This window comes from Phyllostomus discolor, chromosome 6 (genome assembly GCF_004126475.2).
Source record: "Phyllostomus discolor isolate MPI-MPIP mPhyDis1 chromosome 6, mPhyDis1.pri.v3, whole genome shotgun sequence".
Lineage (NCBI taxonomy): Eukaryota > Metazoa > Chordata > Mammalia > Chiroptera > Phyllostomidae > Phyllostomus > Phyllostomus discolor.
Window position 1 is genome coordinate 160,664,976 of NC_040908.2, and position 22,367 is coordinate 160,687,342.

At 39.1% G+C, this 22,367-nt stretch overlaps 1 protein-coding gene and 1 pseudogene across 1 annotated transcript; both read left to right on the plus strand.

Moving 5' to 3' along the window:
- Positions 1-1,652: 1,652 nt before the first annotated feature.
- Positions 1,653-2,660, plus strand: LOC114499100 (olfactory receptor 5B3-like). The gene has a single exon (XM_028515052.1). The coding sequence runs from the start codon at positions 1,653-1,655 to the stop codon at positions 2,658-2,660; it is 1,008 nt and encodes a 335-aa protein (XP_028370853.1).
- Positions 2,661-12,489: 9,829 nt separating this feature from the next.
- On the plus strand, positions 12,490-15,942 carry LOC114500291 (annotated as a pseudogene).
- The last annotated feature ends 6,425 nt before the right edge of the window (positions 15,943-22,367 follow it).

Genomic DNA, 22,367 nt, shown 5'->3' on the forward strand with positions numbered 1-22,367 from the left:
TGTTTCTTTAAGTACATATTTGTACACATACCTAAATATAATTACATATACCCATCATTTTTATTATTGTTTGCAGAACATAATATATTCCACAAGAGGTTATGGTTGTCAGAGGTTGACAAACCTAATGACTTTAGGGGCTAGGCTTGTCCAGAGAAGATATGATAGAGTTAGGACAATGGTGAACAATGACTGGTGCATGATGGGTGTCCTTCTAAAGACCTCAAATTCAGAATAAAAATATTGGAAACATGTTTTCACTCAAGAACAATTATATACAAAATTTTAAACATGAATCTCACTACCAAAGCAAACCTGGAGGCTAAACAAATTGGGAAATTTCAACCCAGATTTCTGTGATTGTGCTCTGAGATGAGATTAACAGGAAAAAGAATAAGTTTAAGAAAGAAGGAAGATTTCAAGCTGAAACATGGATTGCAAGGAAGAATTAAGCAAAATAATTGTTCACATGGAATTGCTGGACCAGACAGTACTATGGGTGAAGCAAAGAACTGGAGAAACTGGAGACAGAGAAAATCTCAGTGGAGCCAGGGTGTGAGAAAAGGCAAACTGAAGAGGAAGGCTTTAAGACTTTAAACCCCCTGCACACTTGAAGACCTGCAGGTCGCCACCCATTTTTCCTAAACCAACATAAAGACAATCATACCATCCTAGCAGTAATATTTTAGCTAGCACTCATCAGACTGTGCCAAACCCAGAGTTTCCTTGTTTTTTTTAAATATACTACTTTATTTAATTCTCACAAGAACACTATAAATGAAGTAAGTCTTGTTACTGTCTCAATTTTACAGATGAGTATATAAGTTTCAGGTATGTTAGGTTAGGATTAATGATTCCAAGGCAGCAAACAGTTGGGCTAATACACACCTCAGGTAAGAGTCTAAGCTCTGTACCAGATGCTTTGCCTTCTCTTCAGAATTGCATCTCTTAGCTGTGTATGTTCCTACCCTATAAATCTCTCAGTTATGACACTTTGAAGCCCCAAGCACTGAGTTTAAACTAAGGGAGATGAGGGGTAACTGTACATTGAGTAGAATTCAATTTGATGTAAATGCAATTAAGACCATTAGACTTAGGAACCACTGAGTCTGGATGCAAGGGTGAGCTTGGATCCAAAGAATGGCTTGTCAATTAATATGTTTGGATATAAAAAATGACTCAGCCTTCTTGTGCATCTAATATAAATGGAGGTAATAACAAGTAAACATAATATTCTTAAAAGGAGATAATGTACATACTTTTAAAGTGTACTTGAGTTGTTTCTGACAGGTGAGCAACATGCAAGTATATGTTTTCACTAGGCTTTGGAAAAGTTCATTGACAGGTACATTCACTGTGGATAAGCCTTCATCGAGTTATTCAATTTTCTATATCTCAATTTATAACCTTATGAACTTGAAAATTACTGAAATTTTCCATAAAGATCCTTCAGATTCAACAACATTTAAACATATATATAATTAATGCACTTTGTTTTCTTATGAAGCCCATAGTTTGACTGGAGAATCTTGAATACAAGTTATTGATATAACAATATTATACATGTTGCATGAACATTTCTTGATTTAAGTGTCTTTTTCACTGTTTCATTGTTGTCCTAGCAACTGAGCATTCTGTGATTCTCCACAGTGATGGAGAACATTACGGAACTGACTGAGTTCATCCTCCTTGGACTGACCAATGACCCAGAGCTGCAGGTGCCCCTCTTGATCATGTCCACTGTCATCTACCTCACCACAGTGATTGGGAATTTGGGAATTATGGTGTTGATTCTCTTGGACTCTCATCTCCACACTCCCATGTACTTTTTCCTCAGTAACCTGTCTCTGATGGATTTGTGTTACTCTTCAGCTGTCACTCCTACAGTCATGGCTGGATTTCTTGTAGGACACCAGGTCATCTCCTACAATGCATGTGCTGCTCAGATGTTCTTTTTTGCATCCTTTGGGACTGTGGAAAATTACCTCTTGGCCGCCATGGCCTATGACCGCTATGTAGCAGTGTGCAAACCCCTACATTATACCACCACTATGACAACTGGTCTGTGTGCGAGTCTGGCCATAGGTTGTTATGTCTGGGGGTTCCTGAGTGCCTCCATCCACATTGGGAACACATTCAGCCTCTCTTTCTGTGAGTCCAATGTGGTCCATCACTTTTTCTGTGATATTCCAGCAGTCATGGTTCTCTCTTGCGCTGACAGACATGTTAATGAGCTGGTTCTTCTTTGTGTAGCAAGCTTCAACATCTCTTTTGCACTTCCGGTTATTTTGACTTCCTACATGTTCATATTTATCACCATCCTAAAGATGCACTCATCTTCAGGGTATCAGAAGGCTCTGTCCACCTGTGCCTCTCACTTCACTGCAGTCTCCATCTTCTATGGGACTGTCATCTTCATGTACTTTCAGCCCAGCTCCAGCCATTCCATGGACACAGACAAAATTACATCTGTGTTTTATACTATGGTCATCCCCATGCTGAACCCTCTGGTCTACAGCCTGAGGAACAAGGATGTCAAGTGTGCACTCATAAAGGTAGCCTTAATGGCAAAACTGTCTTTAGGATTACGATTTAAGCCTTGTGCAATGCACAGTAACCTAGTTTCATTAAGACCACAGGAAAATAAGGTCCCAAAATAGTCTCCTTATCCATTCGAAAGTCTCTTGTCTTAAATAAGAAACATTATGCTCAGAAATGTACCTGAGCAGGAAAGGCTAAGATGTCTTGGGGCTTGCTTATCAAAAACCTCATTAAGGGGATTGGTTGATTCACCTATTCTACATGCATTCTTTTCTACCACATCAATGCAAATACACATAAAATAGGGCCACAAAGAAGACCATGAGCAAAGTGCACCCACGTGCCCCAGGAGGATACCTACATGTTCAAGTTGAAACCAATAATGTTGTACATTTTGCTTCTGGAAATGCTTTGAAGTAGTTAGTGCTGATATTTCATGTCTGCTTTTGTTGATTTGGATGATCTTTTATTACTTCCCCATTCTTTTACCCTTCTTCATTCACACTGATTTTCTTCCTATTTTGCAATCTGACAACACCAAACATGTGCCAGCTTCAGGGCATTTGTATTTTCTCTTCCCTGTGTGGAATATTCCCTTATTCCATGGAGGTTGGTGCTTAAATGTTACTCTATTATAGATTTTATTGTTGACCACCTTTGTAAAATAGTCATTGTTTATTTCCTTCCACAATACTCTTTCACTTGGAGTTATTCTTTTAAAAAAAATTGTCACCCATGGATTTGTTTTTATTGATTTTAAAGAGAGAAGAAGGGAATACAGAGAAACACTCTGACCAGGGATCAAACCCCCAACCTAAGTATGTGCCTTCAGAGGACCTGGAACCTGAAAGTTTTGGTGTGAGGGATGACACTCCATCTTACTGAGGCTCCCAGCCATGGCACTCTGGGTTGTTCTGCATGGCCCTCATGAGTCATCACCTATTGAATGTCTGCTTGTCCACTTTTTATCTCTCTTCCCCAACTACCACTTAGACTCTATGAAAGCAGTGGCTTTATCTCTTTTGTTTGCAATATGACCCACAGTACCTAAATGAGTGTGTATTTTATACTCAGTTTCAATAACTATTTGTAAAATGAATAAAAGTATTAGGCTTTGAGTTCAGCTGTACCAGTATGTTGAATTTTTAAACTATTGGTGATTGTAGTGTATCATCTATAACAGATACCTTCTAGACAGATGTATAGTGCATTTTAAGCAGCACAGCTCATTTTATACTTTCCTGTGTCTTCCCACTCATTGTGTGCACCCCAACGTTTGGACACAAAAATTTCTCAGATCCCAAAAGCAAATGAATCATCTATAACGACTTTATAGTTTTACTTAGAAGTGATGTCTCCTTAAGTGGCAACTAAAACATCAAATAAAATCATTAAAAGGCATTGAATATGAGATTATTTAAAGGTTCACTATCTGATTATATTTGAAAATACTTTGTACATGTGAAATGTACCTAAGTAAAATGATTCTAAATATCTATATAGAATATAAATATGCCAATATCTGTCAAAATAAAAATATAGCACATTCAATATGCTAGTTTAGGGGTTAAACACTATGCTTTTAATATTGATTCTCAGGTACCTCTATACTATACAAAACCTACCCACAGAAATGTGCGCCTTTGTCTAATTTGCTGTCTCAATAGAATTAGAGGCTTCAATAGCTCACTATTTGTAAGATTTTGCTTGGAGAAGCTAATATTGTCCTGCTGGTGTTTTGGGGGCTGAGTAGCATAACACAAATATTCACTTCTGTCTTTATGGTGCTATTTCCCTCTTGGAACCATGTTTAATTCTTATTTTAAATGATCATTTAATTTTTGGATTCTTTTAGACTTAGGGAAAAAAAGGTTAAAACAGGGCAGATTCAGTGCAACCCTGTGACAGTCTGCATAACAGCCTGCAAATGGACCATCCTCATACCTGAAAACTTCCAGAGTTATCTTCTCTGGCCTGAAAGGCCTGTGTGGATATGATTAAAGTAAGGATTTAATCTGGGATCATCTGTATGGACCCTAAAGGCACTCCTATGGAAACCCAAGAGGAAGTCAGGGAGAAGTGACCACAGATAAAGGCTAAAGGAGGAGTGTGCTATGTGACCTTGGAGGGTGAGACAAAGGGGGTGTGACATGCAACCTTGAAATGCCAGCAGTCACCAGAAGATGCATGACTCTTGCCACAAACTGATTTTTGTCCTGATTTTTGAACTTATGAATTGCAAACTGTAAAGTTTGCAGTAACTTGTTATAGCAGCCATACAAATGAATAAAATTCTTGCTTAATATTCCCTACAGGATATATTGGTAATGCTCAGAAACCAAGCTTGACACAATATGATTTTGTAAACTGCAGGTTTCATTCAGATTTCATTAGGTTTCCCCCTGATATCCCATCCTCTGCTTGCATTTAGTTACTGTGTTTCCTTAATCTCTTCTGGTCCATGACAAGCTCTCCATCTTTCACTATTTTTGTTGACCATGGTGGTATTGAGAGTACTAGTCAGGTATTTCACAGAATGCTCTTCAGCTGCTGTTTTCTGATATTTCCTCATGATGTGAGTGGGATTACAATTTTCAGAGACCAAAATGAAATGCTTTTTCATCACATCATATCAACAAGATTTGTCTCTTTTCCTCAATTATTTATTTGCTGAGTCATTTCTTAGTGTTCTCATGTATTTATTTTTTGTTATGGAAAATAACCAATAGTAGGTTTGGTTTTGGCTCAGATTGTTCTACTTTTACCTTTCGTTGTACTTTCTGTTTGTGTGCCACTGACAGAGCTTCATCCCTTCTCTCTTTGTTTTAATCATCATTCCCTAATTTTATGATACTACACAGTGATACGTAGAGCCTGGTTTTGTATTTCCCCTACCTCTCTCACAAAAACGACTCTTTCTATTATAGGACAAACTCCCAGAAACTCAGTTCTTACTGCCAATGCAGTGAAGAATTACAGATCAATGAGCCTATTAACATGTAAGTAGGGTTTATTGGTGATCAGTTTTCTGGGCAGACAATGGGCCTAGGTAAGGTGGGGGCTGGGAGGCTGAAAGGCACAGCTTTGGGGTGAAACACAGTAAAGGCAGCAAATGTAGGAGTGGCCTATGGTGAGGTAGGGTGGCAAGCATACATGTCCTCTGTTCTGAGGACTTCTATATTTGGCAGGATAGAGGAGGGTGAAGAACTTACTTATTGATTGACAGGTAAAGGTGGTAATAGCCTTCCAGGCTTGTGGGGTGAATACCCCAAGGTGTTAATGGGCTTCTTCTTTAGGCATTATGGGCCTTTTCCTGCCTTTCAGGCCTTGGAATAAAAGCACAGTTTGAAAGATTTTCCTTTCCAGACAATGGAAAAGCTACAAAGTTTTTCAAGGACTCTTGAGGCACTGTGTGCAACATGGATCCCTCCTTCTCCTTTCTGCTTGTGTTTCCTCTCTGGCCACTCTTTCTACCTCACATTTCTATGAAGAAGCTCCTTTTTTTTATTAAAGAGTGGCATTTAAAAGCCAAAATTAGAATCCCAATAATGCTTATTTATATTGGAGTTTTACTTTCAGGTGCTCTTGAGCACAGAAGTAGGAGGTATGTATTTATGTACTTTGTATACATTTGTAATGTAGGGTTATACTCTACCTATCCCTCATAACTATATTAAGTTAAACACTACTGTATACTGATGTTTCTGACTCTCATCCACAATTTTTGAAGTGTGTGCCACAGAAGTTTTAGAACAAGCAATACCTGACTAGTCAGAGGCACAAACCTCTTTCCCTTAGATTGTCAAATTAAAAAATGACAGTGCCACCACAATAGCCATCCATGTGAATGAATAGAAATTATATATATATATTTTAATCACATTAGTGATAAATATATTTTTTGAAATGCTGCAGAATTTTAGTAACTAGTCATGTGTGACAGGAGATGGAAAAGTTTGACAATCACTGCTCCAATCCTTTTCACCCCAACTGTTCCCTTTTCTTATATGTAAATTCCTTCTCTGGTAGCAAGAGACGTGGTTCCCAAGTAATCCCATTTATTAATTTATTCGTGTGACTGGTTTGCAGGTAAATCAGTCCCATAATTGTTTTTATTTAAACTTTATTGTACTGGCTGGCGTATCTCAGTGGAATGAGCACGGGCTGGGAACGAAAGTGTCACAGGTTCAATTCCCAGTCAGGGTACATTCCTGGGTTGCAGGCCATGACCCCCAGCAACCGCACATTGATGTTTCTCTCTCTCTATCTCCCTTCCTTCCCTCTCTAAAAATAAATAAATAAAATCTATAAAAAAAACCCTTTTTTTTCATTACCACTTAGTGCCCTTATACCCTCTCCCCTCAGCAATCACCACACTGCTGTCCATGCCCATGAGTCCTGTTCCCTAAATTTTGCTCAATCCTCCACCTCCAACCTCCCCACAACTACCTGCTGTCTGGTTTCCATCCATGAGCCTGTCTCTTTTTTGCCTCCTACTTCAGTTTGTTCTTAATTTATAACCCCATAAGAATCAACTTGATACCACTGTGTAGCCCTTTTTATGGTTTCTTTTACTTTTAACTTTGCTATACGTATTGTTTCCCAACACTAGTTAGATTGGACTCATTTTCATCCCCTATTTCCCTTCAGGGAGGCTAACTCACACCTTTGTAGTACAATCAGGTTTTTAAAAGACTCCATGTTCACTCCTGGGATTCTCCTGTCCTCCTGGCTGGTTCTTTCTAATTTGTGTATATTAGATTTCATGCTTTGCTGTGTATAGTTCTGTGGGTTTAACAAATGCAGAGTCATGTGTTCACCAGCCCATTATCATGGAGATTAATTTTATTATTCTAAAATTTTCTTCTTTATCCCTGTTATAGACAATCATTTTCCACTCTTCCAACCCTTAGAAATCATTGAGCTTTTTTCCATCTCTCTTATGTACATAGAATCACACAACAAAGAGCCTTTAGGTCTTGCTTCTTTCACATTAAAATCTACTTTAGGTTCATCCATATTGGTGGACAAATCAATATTATTCTATTTTGTTACTGAACAGTGTTCCAGTTTAAGAATGTTCTACAGTTTGCAGGTGCATCTGGTTGCTTCTGTTGGTCAATTCTTAATCCCAATAACACTTGAAGACATTTCTGTAGAGGTTTAAGGTGCAACATATAGTTTCACTTTACATTTAATATTCAGTTCTTTCAGTGTGTGTGAACTGACAGCTGTTGGAACAAAATTTTTTGAAAAACAAATTTTTGTCATGTACTTGTCTTTGCATCTTGTATAAAAATTAGTTGATTATATATCTTTGAATCCTATCTGGATGCTCTAAACTGTTCCATTTATTTATGAGTCCATCTTTTCCCTAATGCTACACTGTCTTCATCACTATATGTTCTAGTTAGTTGTGAAATGAAATAACTTTAATATTCATGCTTTGTTTTTATTTTTCATAATTATTTTGCTTATTAGTTTTGTAATTACATATACATTTATAATCAGCATGTCAATATTTATACTGAAAAAAGCCTTCCATGGGTTTCAATTGTGATCCCATGGAGTCTAAAAGCAGCCAACTTTAAGTCTCCTGATCCATGAATATGGTATATCCAAACTTTACACTCATTTATCTGAAGGTTTATTTTTCAGTAGGCTATAATTTTTCATCCCTTTTAAGACAAATATCTGAAATATACTTAAAGAACTAAAGAACATCTTGGAGAAAAAAACAAAGGAAATCAGGAATACTTGGTATCAGAAAATAGAGAATATTAATCGAGACAAAAAGTATAAGAAGTAACCAAATGGAAATTCTGGAGGCAAACCAAGAAGAATGAGGTAGACATCAGGAAGGCTCAGATTTCCTTATTTTAAAAAATTAGTATCTTTGGTAATTTTCTAAGAAGTTTAATATTCATTATCAGGTTAGCATAGAATAACAATCTATGGGGTAGATGGAGAGGGCTTTTCATCTTGTGACTCTGCAGGTTGCTATATCAGGTCTATAGGTGGCTGAGTCACCTGGATGATTTCATGTTTCACCAAAAAACTCTGCATGAGACATGGTGCTTGAGTGGGTGCATAATCATGATGAAGCTGCCAATCACCAGTTGCCCAGAGGTATACCCGACTGAGTCTTCCAAATACTTTTCATGGAGAAATGTTCAAGCTCAATGCAATATTTGATGTACATTAGTTGCTCTACTGGCTCAGTCATTTTGAAAGTGATGCCCATAGAGTACACACACTCACTCAAAGGCATCTACTGCCTCCACTGACTGGCACAGTGAAGTCATCATTGTTCATGCATGCACACGCCAGTCCATTCTCCTTGGCTTCCAGGTTACATCAAAGTCACTCAAACCATTTTCCTTATATTCACAATGGCTGGACTTTTCCCAGACAGACCTCATATGCATAACCTATAGAGGCAGACAATGGTGTGGTGATCCTTAGAGGCAAGGGGGAGGTGAAGGCTGGATAGAGTTGGGCAAAGGAGAGAAATGGGGATAAGGGTAATAGTGTCAACAATAAAAATATCAACAAGCTTACAAAAGATAATTTTAGTGGTAGGCCATCTACATACCATTGTAAAGAGCTCAATGGGCCTTGTTTCCCATGAAACAAAAACATGGGTAAAAAAGTATTTTTATAACCTAATAAGTTCAAGTTCCTTGAAATGGCCTTGAGGACAAATAGCAAATGGAGAAAAAATTTTCCAGGAAAGCTACCCAACTTGCTAAGAACCAAGTCAGTAGCATTCAAGCTATGATCTGCCCCTTTCCTCTATTCCCCCCACCTGTGTGATAGAAGTTCTACTTCAGAGAAACACAACCAAGAAGCAGAGCTACTCTCTAACTCCAGGTATCAGTGTAGAGCTGCAGGTCCACCCTACCAGGGACAGGACACTGACATCTCATCTTGCCCAGGTTCACGTTATACAAAGACTGTTCCCATTAGGCAAAACGGAGGGGATAGGGGCTGCCAATTCTCACCCAGTTCCCATTCATACTGTTAGATCTTTGCCCAAGTTACAGCTAGCTGACAATTTAGGGGCCCAGTGGCAACTGCCTCACCTTCCTGTCCAGCAATTCCTTACTGCAAAGGGCAAGAGTGGTCATATTTACAAAAGACAAAATAGACTTGAACTCAAAAACCATAAGAAGAGACAAAGAAAGACTTATACAGTGATGAAAAGCTAAATTGTCCAGCAAGATATAATGATTATAAATACATATGCATCAAATCTACCCCACATAGGAAGTAAACAGTTCACACAATTGAAGTGAGAAATAGTAACACAATAATAGTGGAAGATTTCAATATCCCACATTTAATGATGAAAAACCACATAGAACATGGATAAGGAAATACTCAATTCCATTCAATTAAACATATACTTACCATCTGATCAAGCAATCCAACTGATACAAATTACCTAAGTGCAATGAAAAACCAACATTAGACAGATATTTAGTAATTTTATGCAAAATATCCAAATATTGGAACCCACCCAAATGCCTTGCAACTGAGAAATGTACAATCTGTGATTATATATATATATATGTATATATATATCTCACAAGTATATATATCTGATAACAACAATGTGAGATATATACTCACATTGGAATACTATTCAGCAGTAATAAAAGAGATTTTACTAATAATATATTACAGGTAGAGATTTATGTTCGTAATAAATTCATTTGTGGGAGTAATCCTCAGTACTTCAAAATGGAACCTTGTTTGGAAATAACATTTTAGCTGATTTAATTAGGTAAGATCAAGTCCTAATGGAGCTGTTAATCTTGGAATCCAGTATAACTCATGTCGTTTTGAAAAGGAAAAGTCTGGGAGGTGACATCAGAGGGATGGTGGTGTGAGAGATCTCCTTGGCCTCTGTCTTTGAGGTTTCAACAGTTTGAACAAATATAATTGAAAAAAGGATTCCCTGCTCAACACACAAACACCATGCTAAGTGAAAGAGGCCAGACACAAGAGCTATGTAGACTAGGCTTTTATTTATAAGACATTCTTGCAATAAAAAGAGAACCAACTGTATGGAAAACATATTTGCCAATGATACCTCAGACAAGGGTTTAATCTCCAAAATATATAAAGAACTTACACGACACCACTCTAAGAAGACAAGTAACCCAATTAAAAAATGGGCAAAGGACTTGAACAGACACATCTCCAAGGAGGACATACAGAAAATCCAAAGACACATGAAACGATGCCCAATATTGCTAGCCATCAGAGAGATGCAGATTAAAACCACAATGAGATACCACTTCACACCAGTCAGAATGGCCATCATAAACAAAGCAACAAACAACAAGAGTTGGAGAGGTTGTGGAGAAAGGGGGTCCCTAGTGCACTGTTGGTGGGACTGTAGACTGGTACAACCACTATGGAAAGCAGTTTGGAACTTCCTCAGAAAACTAAAAATGGATCTGCCTTTTGACCCTGCAATTCCACTGCTGGGACTCTATTCTAAGAATACTAAAACAACAATCCAAAAGAACCTATGCATCCCAATGTTCATAGCAGCACAATTTACAATAGCTAGGTGCTGGAAGCAACCTAGATGCCCATCAGTAAATGAATGGATCAAAAAACTATGGTACATTTACACAATGGAATTCTATGCAGCAAAGAGAAAGAAGGAGCTCCTACCCTTTGCAAGAGCATGGATGGAGCTGGAAAGCATTATGCTAAGCGAAACAAGCCAGACAGTGAAAGATAAATACCACATGATATCCCCTTTAACAGGAATATAAACAACAAAAGAAAACAAAAAAAACTAGCAAAATATAACCAAAGACACTGAAATAGGGGATCGTCTGACAGTGACCAGAGGGGAGAGAGGAGGGAATTTCAGGGGGGAAAGGGTAGGGTTTACAGGAACTAATTTGGAGGACACATGGACAAAAACTAGGGGTGGGTGGTAATGGGGGACAAGGGCGGAGGGTTGGGTGGGTGGGCTGGAATGGGAGTAGGGGAGAGAAAACTCTATTTGAACAATGATTAAAATAAAAAAAATTAAAAAAAAGACATTCTTGCAAAGGCAAAATTATTTGGACATAAACGTTTGTGGCTGGGACAGTGTGTGGGAGAAGGAGTTGATCATCAAGGGAAACTCAGGGTTTTTCTTTGATCATGGAACTCCTCTATGTGATGATTTTGTTCATGATTACATGACCATATATATTTGAGCAAACCTGAATATTTATACACTAAACACTATAGATATTATTGTTGTCTATAAATGATACTGTAACTAGAAAATAAAAAAAATGATCAGTAACAACTAGTATGAAAACATATGAACCCTCTTCATATCCAGCTCAGTTCCCACAGGTAATTTAGTTGCTTCTTTTTTTAGAACTTGGGATGAGAGTTTTATAGAAAACATCATGGGAGACATCCCCAAAGAATCACATGTCTCTAAGGCTCCTTCTAATTCCCATGAGTCAGCCTTTGAAATCCCAATATGACTCAACATGAAATCATTTTAAAGGGACCAGACAGTGCTAAGGTGCCTTGGCTATCATTTACTTTCTGAATGCTAATCATTGCTAGTGCATGTGGGCCTTTCCTCTACCCCTGATCTCAGGATTTGCTATAAGCCTGCAGTGGTAGCCAGGGAAAATATCTCAAGATGAATCTTGCATTGATTGATTTTAAAATGATGATCCCTATTTGTTTTAAAGAGCTTTCTTAATTTGCTCTTTACAAACATTTCTGTAAACTAAATGAGAGTGGTAATTTTATTCTTTATTTTAAAATTAAGGAGAGGACAAGAGACTCCTCCAAAGCACAGTGAGAATTAATGGTGGATTCAAGACTTGTGCTCAGTTTTGTGACTTCATTTTGTGGGTTTCCTCCACCTTTACTTGTTTTAGAGATCTTGGATTCTTTTTCACCACACTTAATAGAGAACATCACCAATAGTATACATATATATACAGTTCCATGTCTAGATTTCAGATTTCAGAAGCACTATTCAGGATTGACTGTCCTCTCTACTGCAGGAGCAAGGTAAGCTTCTACATTTCATACACATTGTTAGTGAGAACTGTCATTTATGCAAAATCCATGGGACAGCTGTACCTACTATGAGTTATTTGAGCACACAGCCAGGTGTTTTGAACATTTTTTTCTAAAACACTGAATTGAGCTAGGGTTTAAATGTCAACACTTTAGTAAAAAGAGTAGTTATATTTATGGAATATCATTTTGTTGCTTTCCTAGAAAAGATTAGCCAAAGAAAAAGGTAACACTCTTATTGAATGAGTCTTAATTCACCTTATTTACTATCTGTTGTACTTTCACTGGAGGTTTAATACAAACACAAGAGAGTGGAAAACCTTCCTTTAAACCACTGAAGTTTTGTAATGGAATCAGCATGATCCATTGTACTATTTTCCCCATAATATCATCCTTATTACAATGTTACGAACACATGTACAAGTGTTGATGCTGAGGTGGCTAAGGCTTTTGATTTGGTCACAGATGAATTTAAATCATAAATCTTGAACTTTCCTCATGCTAGCTGTGCAATTATAGAGTTTTACATAGCTTCACTAGCCTTCAGTTGTCTTAATGGTCAAAAGGCAATTATAATGTCACCTACCTTACAACAGTATTGTGAGGATTAAACAGAGTTGTGTTTATTTAAATACATATATGTACACATACCTAAATGTAATTATATATACCCATCATATTTATTATCATTTGCAGAACATAATATATTCCACAAGAGTGTATGGTTGTCAGAGGTTGACAAACCTAATGACTTTAGGGGCTAGGCTTGTACAATGAAGATAAGAGAGAAGATAATCATTATCCTCCACAATGGTGGAGAATAATGATTAGTGCATGGTGGGTGTTCTTCTAAAGACCTTAAATTTAGATTAAAAAGATTAAAAACTTGTTTTCACTCAAGAACAATTACACAAAAATTTAAACATGAATCTCTCTACCAAAGCAAACCTGGAGGCTATGGCTAGAAAACAAACTAGGAAATTTCAACCCAGATTTCTGTGATTGTGCTCTGAGATGAGAATAACAGGAAAAGAATAAGTTTAGGAAAAAGGGCCTATTTCAAGCTCAAACGTGGCTTTCAAGGAAGAACTAAGCAAAATAAGGACTCACATGGAATTGCTGAACCAGACATTACTATGCGTGAAGCAAAGAACTGGAGAAACTGGAGGCACAGAAAACCTCAGTGATGTCAGGGTGTGAGAAAAGGCAAACTGAAGAGGAAGGCTTTAAGACTTTAAACCCCTTCCACACTTGAAGACCTGCAGGTCACCACCCGTTTTTCCTAAACCACCATAGAGACAATCATACCATCCTAACAGTAATATTATAGCTAGCCCTCATCAGACTGTGCCAAACCCAGAGTTTTCCTGTTTTTTTTTTTAATATATTACCTTATTTAATTCTCACAATAACACTACAAATGAAGTAGGTTTTATTACTGTCTTAATTTTACAGATGAGCATATGAGGTTCAGGTAAATTGAGTTAAGATGAATGATTCCTAGGTAGTAAATAGTTAGATTAGTACACACCTCAGCCCAGAGTCCAAGCTCTGTACCAAATGCTTTGCCTTCTCTTCAGAATTGTGTTTCTTGGTTGTGTATGTTCCTACCCTGTAAATCTCTCAGTTATGATACTATGAAGCCCCAAACACTGAGTTTAAACCAAAGGAGATGAGGGGTAACTGTACATTGAGTAGAATTCAATTTCATTTAAATATAATTAAGACCATCACACTTAGAAATTGCTGAGTATAGATTCAAAGGTAGGATTGGATCCAAAGCATGGCTTGTCAATTATATGCATTTGGATATAAAAAATTACTTAGCCTCTTGTGCATCCTAATTTAAATGGATGTCATAACAAAATAAACACAATAATCTTAAGAGGACATAATGTATATACTTTTGAAGTACATGGAATTGTTTCTGACAGGTGACCAACATGCAAGTACATGTCTTTACTATGCCTTGGAAAAGTTGATTCACAGGTACATTCACTGTGGATAAGCCATTCATGTAGTTATTTAATTTTCTATATCACAATTTATAAACTTATGAACTTGAAAATTAGGGAAATTTTCCATAAGGAATCTTCAGATTCAACAAAATGTAAACATATATATACTTAATGCACTTTGTTTATGAAGCCCCTATTTTATCTGGAGAATATTGAAATATAAGTATTGCTTTAACAAAACAATACATATTGTACGTACCTCCTTGATTTAAGTGTCTTTGTCACTGTTTCATTCTTCTCCTAGCCACTGAGCATTTTGTGCTTCTCCACAGTGATGGAGAACACTACGGAAGTGACTGAATTCATCCTCCTTGGACTAACCAATGACCCAGAGCTGCAGGTCCCCCTCTTCATCATGTTCACTGTCATCTACCTCATCACATTGATTTCGAATTTGGGAATTATGGTGCTGATTCTGCTAGACTCTCATCTGCACACTCCCATGTACTTTTTCCTCAGTAACCTGTCTCTGATGGATTTGTGTTAGTCTTCAGCTGTCACTCCTACAGTCATGGCTGGATTTCTTGTAGGACACCAGGTCATCTCCTACAATGCATGTGCTGCTCAGATGTTCTTTTTTGCATCCTTTGGGACTGTGGAAAATAACCTCTTGGCCTCCATGGCCTATGACCGCTATGTAGCAGTGTGCAAACCCCTGCATTACACCACCACCATGACAACTGGTCTGTGTGCGAGTCTGGCCATAGGTTGCAATGTCTGCGGGTTCTTGAGTGCCTCCATCCAAATTGGGGCCATATTCAGCCTCTCTTTCTGTGAGTCTAATGTGGTCCATCACTTTTTCTGTGATATTCCAGCAGTCATGGTTCTCTCTTGCTCTGACAGACATGTTAATGAGCTGGTTTTTCTTTGTGTAGCAAGCTTCAACATCTCTTTTGCACTTCTGGTTATCTTGATTTCCTACATGTTTATATTTATCACCATCCTAAAGATGCACTCATCTTCAGGGTATCAGAAGGCTCTGTCCACCTGTGCCTCCCACTTCACTTCAGTCTCCATCTTCTATGGGACTGTCATCTTCATGTACTTACAGCCCAGCTCCAGCCATTCCATGGACACAGACAAAATTACATCTGTGTTTTACACAATGGTCATCCCCATGCTGAACCCTCTGGTCTACAGCCTGAGGAACAAGGAGGTCAAGAGTGCACTCATAAAGGTTGTCTTAAAGGCAAATCTGTCTTTAGGATTATGATTGAACATTGTGCAATGCACAGTAACCTAGTTTCATTAAGCCCACAGGAAAATAAGGTCCCAAAGTAGTCACCTTACCCTTTCCAAAGTCTCCTGTCCTAAAAATGAGAAACATTATTTCCAGAAATGTACCTGAACAGAAAAGGCTAAGATGTCTTGGGGTTCACTTGTCAAAAACCTTCTTAAGGATATTTTTTTATTCACTCATTCAACATGCACTTTTTTTTCTAACAGCTCAATGCAAGCACTCATAAAATAGGGCCACAAAGAAGACCATGAGCAAAGTGCACCCATGTGCCCCAGGAGGATACCTGCATGTTCAAATAGAAACCAATAATGTTGTACATTTTGCTTCTGGAAATGTTTGGAAATGGTGAATGCTGATATTTTGTCTAATTTTGTGACTTAAATGATCTTTTAAAAATATTATTTAAATATGCTTCATTGATTATGCTATTACAGTTGTCCCATTTTCTTGTCCCTTTTATTCCTCTCCATGCTTTTTGCGCCCTTGCACCATATTCCCTTCATCAGTGTTCTTGTCTATGGGTCATACATAGCAGTTCTTCGGCTTCTCCACTTACCATACTATTCTTAATATTACTCCCCCATTCTTTTACCCTACTTCATTCACACTGATTTTCTTCCTATATTTTAATGTGACAACACCAAACATGTTTGTGCCTCAGGGCATTTGTACTTACTCTCCCTCATGTGGAATGTTCCCTTACTGCATTAAGGTTGGTGCTTAAATATTACTGTATCGTAGGCTTCTTTCTTGACCACCTTTGTAAAATGGTCATTGTTTATTGCCATGCAGAATATCCTTTCCCTCTGACTTATTTTGTTTAAAAAATTCTCTCCCCTTTTGTTCATGACCACAGACAAGAAAATATGGATCAGACTGCAAGTGACCAGAGGTGGGGAGGGGGATAATGTTGGAATGAAGAGGAAGAGACTAGGCAAAGAACATGTATGAATGACCCACAGACATAGACAGCAGAGTGGGAAGTGGGTGATGGGTTAGGGGGAGGAGGGCAAAAGGGTAAAAATTGAGACAACTGTAATGAAATAAGAGTAAAAAATGATAAAAAAATATTCTCACCAAAGGACTTGTTTTTATTGATACTAGAGAGAGAAGAAGGGAATACAGAGAAACACCCTGACCAGGGATGGAACCCCCAGCCTAGGTATGTGCCCTCACAGGAACTGGAACCTGCAAGTTTTGGTGTGAGGGATGACACTCCAACTTACTGAGGCTCCCAGCCATGGCACTCTAGGTTGTTCTTCATGGCCCTCATGAGTCATCACCTCTTGAATGTCTGCTTGTCCACTTTATTATGTCTCTTCCCCCACTACCACTTAGACTCTATGAAAGCAGTGGCTCTATCTGTTTTGTTTGCAACACCATCCACAGTACCTAAATGAGTGTCTATTCCATACTCAATTTCAATAGCTATTAGTGAAATGAATAAAAGTATTAAAGGTTGAGTCCAGCTGTAACCGTATGGTGAATTTTTAAACTATTGGTGATTGTAGTGTATCATCCATAACAGATACTTTCTAGGCAGATGTACAGTGCATTTTAAGCAGGACAGCTCATTTTCTACTTTCCTGTGCCTTCCCACTCATTGTGTGCACCCCAACGTTTGGACACAAAGATTTCTCTGATCCCAAAAGCAAATGAATCATCTGCAACAATTATATAGTTTTACTTAGAAATGATGTCTCATTAAGTGGCAACAACTAAAATGTCAAATAAAATCAGAAAAAGACATTGAATAAGAGATTATTTAAATGCTCATATCTTATTATGTTTGAAAATACTTTGTACATGTGGAATGTACCTAAGTAAAATAATTGTAAATATCTATATAGAATATAAACATGGCAGTATCTATAATAAGAAAAATATAGCACAGTCAACATGCTAGTTCAGGGGTTAAATTTTATGCTTTTAATATTGATTCTCAGGGACCTCTATACTGTACAAAACCTACCCACACAAATATGTGCCTTTGTCTAATTTGCTGTCTCAATAGAATAAGAGGCTTCAGTAGCTCACTATTTGTAAGATTTTGCTTGGAGAAGCTAATATTCTCCTGCTGGTGTTTTGGGGGCTGAGTAGCAGAACACAAATATTCACTTCTGTCTTTGTGGTGCTATTTCCCCTGTTGAACCATTTTAAAATCTTATTTTAAATGATCATTTAATTTTGGGATTCTTTTAGAGTTAGAGAAAAAAAAGTTAAAACAGGGCAGATTCAGTACAACCCTGTGACAGTCTGCATAACAGCCTGCAAAAGGATCCTCATTCCTGGAACCTTCCAGAGTTACCTTCTCTAGCCTGAAAGGACTGTGTGGATGTGATTGAAGTAAGGATTTAATCTGGGATCATCTGTGTGGACCCTAAAGGCACTCCCATGGAAACCTAAGAGGAAGTCAGGGAGAAGTGTCCACAGATAAAGGTTAAAGGAGGAGTATGGTATGTGACCTTGGAAGGAGAGACAAAGGGGGTGTGACATGAAACTTTGAAATAGCAGCAGCCACCAGAAGATGCATGACTCTTGCAACAAACTGATTTTTGTCCTGATTTTTGAACTTATGGATTGCAAACTGTAAAGTTTGCAGTAACTTGTTATAGCAGCCATACAAATGAATAAAATTCTTGCTTAATATTTCCTACAGGATATATTGGTAATGCTAAGAAACCAAGATTGACACAGTATGATTTTCTAAACTGCAGATTTTATTCAGATTTCATTAGGTTTCCTCCTAATATCCTATCCTCTGTTTGTATTTAATTACTGTGTTTCCTTAATGTCTTCTGGTCTATGACAAGCTCTCCGTCTTTTCCTATTTTTGTTGACCATGGTGGTGTTGAGAGTACTAGTCAGGTATTTCTCAGAATGTTCTTCAGTTGTGATTTTCTGATATTTCCTCATGATGTTGTTACAGGGTGCAGCCAAGAGGGGGATCCCAAATAGGCATTTGAAATGGGGTCCAGAACTCAAGGTGTCCTGGAGATTTTAAGATGTCTTCACCCCTTCCCCCACCGGTGTGAGTTGGGAGAAGGGGTGCACAGAGCAAGAACATGCAGGGCAGCTTTGCAGCTAATCCATGGCATGGTCATTTAGCATACCTATAGCCTTTGGCTGGTCACTTAGATATGCTAAATAGCTATGGCCATGGTCAAGGCCAGGGGGATGGAAAGGGTTCTCCCCCCAAGATGTGACTGGGGGGCAGGTCCCCTGAGTTACAGAGCCTGGGTGGGAGCTGGGAGAAGAGTGGCTCCATGACATGGGGTGACACCTGCCCAGACCCACGATGGCGACCAGAAAAGCTGGAGAAGACAGCAGATTGAGGGCAAGTGTGCCCAAGTGTAGGAGGAGTTGGAAATGGGGCTGCAGAAGAAGATTGGCGCGGGGGGTTTAAACCCAGACACGGCAGCCATTGAAGGAAAACCATGTGGCTGTGGAGGTGCAGAGAGGATCACGGCCATTGGAGAGAGAGCCACACAGCTTTAGCAGAGTGAAGACTCCTGCATCCCTGAGAGGGAGAACCATGCGGCCTGGACAGAGTGGGGACTCCCGTGGCCCTGGGAGAGAGGACCACGTGCCTTTGCCAGAGTGGGGACCCCCATAGCTTTAGAAGGGGGAACCACCACCTGGTTTTAGCGGAGATCCTGGCGACTCAGCTGAGGGTGCCGGGAACCCAGGGAGGTCTCCCAGTCGAGAGGGATTACTAACTGGGAAGAACCAGAGGACTGCCTGAGCCATGGACTTCTATTTCCTTTCCTGAGATACGGTACTCTGGACTGGGCAAAGGGGGAAGGAAGGAAGGACTGTGTGTGTTTGTGGGTGCTTTTAGGGACTTTAGGATTTTTGATAAAGACATTAGGTCACTACTTTAAGTTTGTATAGCATTAAATAAACATTTCCTTTCCTTTTCACAAATCTCTGGCATTACGAGACGTCTTTCCTAGGGTGGCGGACATAACGGACCCGGGGCCTTCTTTCAATAATAGTATATTGTCCCAGGCCCCCCTTGTTTGTTCTGTAACAATGTGACTGGAATTACAGTTTTCAGAGACTAAAATGAAATGCTTTTTCATCACCTGATATCAGCCGGATTTGTATCTTTTCCTCAATTATTTATTTGCTGAGTTTTCTTATTCTTTTTAAAGATTTGTTTTTATTTTTTTAATTTATTTTTAGAGAGAGAAGGGAGGTAGAAAGAGAGAGAGAGAGAAACATCACTGTGGGGTTGCTGGTGTCATGGCCTGCAACCCAGGCATGTACCCTGACTGGGAATCGAACCTTCGACACTTTGGTTCGCAGCCCGCACTCAATCCACTGAGCTATGCCAGGGTATTTGCTGAGTTTTCTTAGTGTTCTCATGTATTTACTTTTTATTATGGAAAATAACCAATACTAGGTTTGGTTTTGGCTCAGATTCTTCAGCTTTCACCGTTCGTTGCTCTTTCTGTTTGTGTCCCATTGACAGAGCTTCATTCCTTTGCCAGGTTTTTGTTTTTGTTGTTGCTGTTGTTGTTTTAGCACTCCTTCACTTTCTGTTACTACACAATGCTACATAGAGGCTGGTCTTGTATTTCCTCTATTCCTATCACAAAATCAACTATTTCTGTTATGGGACAAACTCCCAGAAACTGGCTTCTTCCTCCCAATGCAGTAAAGAATTACAGATCAATGAGCCTATTAACATGCAAGCAGGGTTTATTTGTGATCCTTTCTCAGGGAAGACAATGGGCCTAGTTAAGGCTGGGGCTGGAAGGCAGAAAGGCACAGGTTCAGGGTGAAGCAGGGTAAAGGCAGCTAAGGTAGGAGTGGCCTTTGGTGAGGTAGGGTGGCAAGCATGCATATCCTTTGTTCTGAGGACTTATATAGTTGGCAGGATAGGAGAGGGTGAAGAAGTTACATATTGATTGAGAGGTAAAGGTGGTAGTGATAGGGTTTTAAGACTTGGATAAAATTAGCTTAAGGTAAATAGTCATAAATCTAGCAAGTAATGTGTATGTTAAGTTTTTGTTTCAGTAACTACAAATAAGGCCCATCCTGGCACCTGAGATTAACCAGTTGACCTCCTGGGGCATTGGCTGGAGATTACCTCCTCTGGAGATGTCTGTACTGGGAGGAAGCAAGCAACTACCTTTCCCCCTTGGAGGCAACTGTTGAATTTCAAAGGCTTTCTCTGATGCCTTATTTGCCCTCCCCCAACCTCTTTATAAAAGATCTGGCTGGGAAAAAAAGAGCAAGATGGTTTGTTAGGGTATGAACCCGCCATCTTCTCGGATCGCTGGCCGTCTGAATAAAGCGCCTATAAAAGATTCAGTCACTGCCATTGCTTATTGGATTTGGTAGGGACAGGCAGACCGAAGGCCGGTGTCTTTTCCGGTTACAGTAGTAGCTTTCTCAGACTGGGGAGTGATTACCTCAAGGTGTTAATGGGCTTCTTCCTTAAGCATTATGGGCCTTTTCCAGCCTTTCAGGCCTTGGAATAAAAGCACATCTTCAAAGGCTTTCTTTCCCAGACAATGGAAAAAATACACAGAATTTCAAGGACTGTTGAGCTAGTGGATGGGACATGGATCCCTCTTCCTCCCTGCTTGTGTTTCCTCTCTGGGCACTCTTTCTATCTCACATTTCTATGAAGAATCTCCTTTCTTTTGTTAAAGAGTGGCATTTAAAATCCAGTGTTTGTATTCCAGTTATGCTTGTTGATACTGGAGTTTTACTTCTCCATTCTCTTGTCTACAGAGGTAGGAGGTATATATTTATATACTTTGTATACATTCATAATGTAGGGTTATTCTCTACCTATCCATCATAACTCTATTAAGTTAAGCACCACTGTATACTGATGTTTCTGATGCTCATCGACAATTTTCAAACTGTGTGCCACAGAAGTTTTAAAACAACTAATCCCTGACTATTTAGACAGAGGTGTAACAGTGTGCAGCAAACAGGGGGACCCCAAATACGGATTTGGAATGGGGTCCAGACCTCAGGGTGTCCAGGAAATATTAGAATGACCTCATCCCCCCCTCCACCACCACAGGTGTAGGTTGGTGGAAGGGATAAATGGAGAGGGCCATTGAGAGCTGTTTTGCATAGCAACAGCTTTGCAGCTAACCTCTGAATGGTCATGTAACTTATCTATAACCTTTAACTGGTTACCTATATATGTTAAATAGCTGTGGCCATGTTCTGAGCCAGGAAAATAGAAGTAAATTCCCCACCAAGACATAACTGGGGGGGCAGGTCCCCCAAGTTACAGCGCCTGCGTGGGAGCTTGGAGAAGATTGGCTCCATGACATGGGGCCTCACCTACCCAGACTCACCATGGCAGCCCAGTAAAGCTGGAAGGCTTTGAGAGTGCTGGCAAGTGTAACTGATAGTAGGAGGACTCAGAAATGGGGCTGCAGAGGATGATTGGTTCGGGGTTTAAAACCCAGATGCAGCAGTCCTGGGAGGGAGAACCACGCAGCTTTGGCAGAGTGGAGACTCCCGCA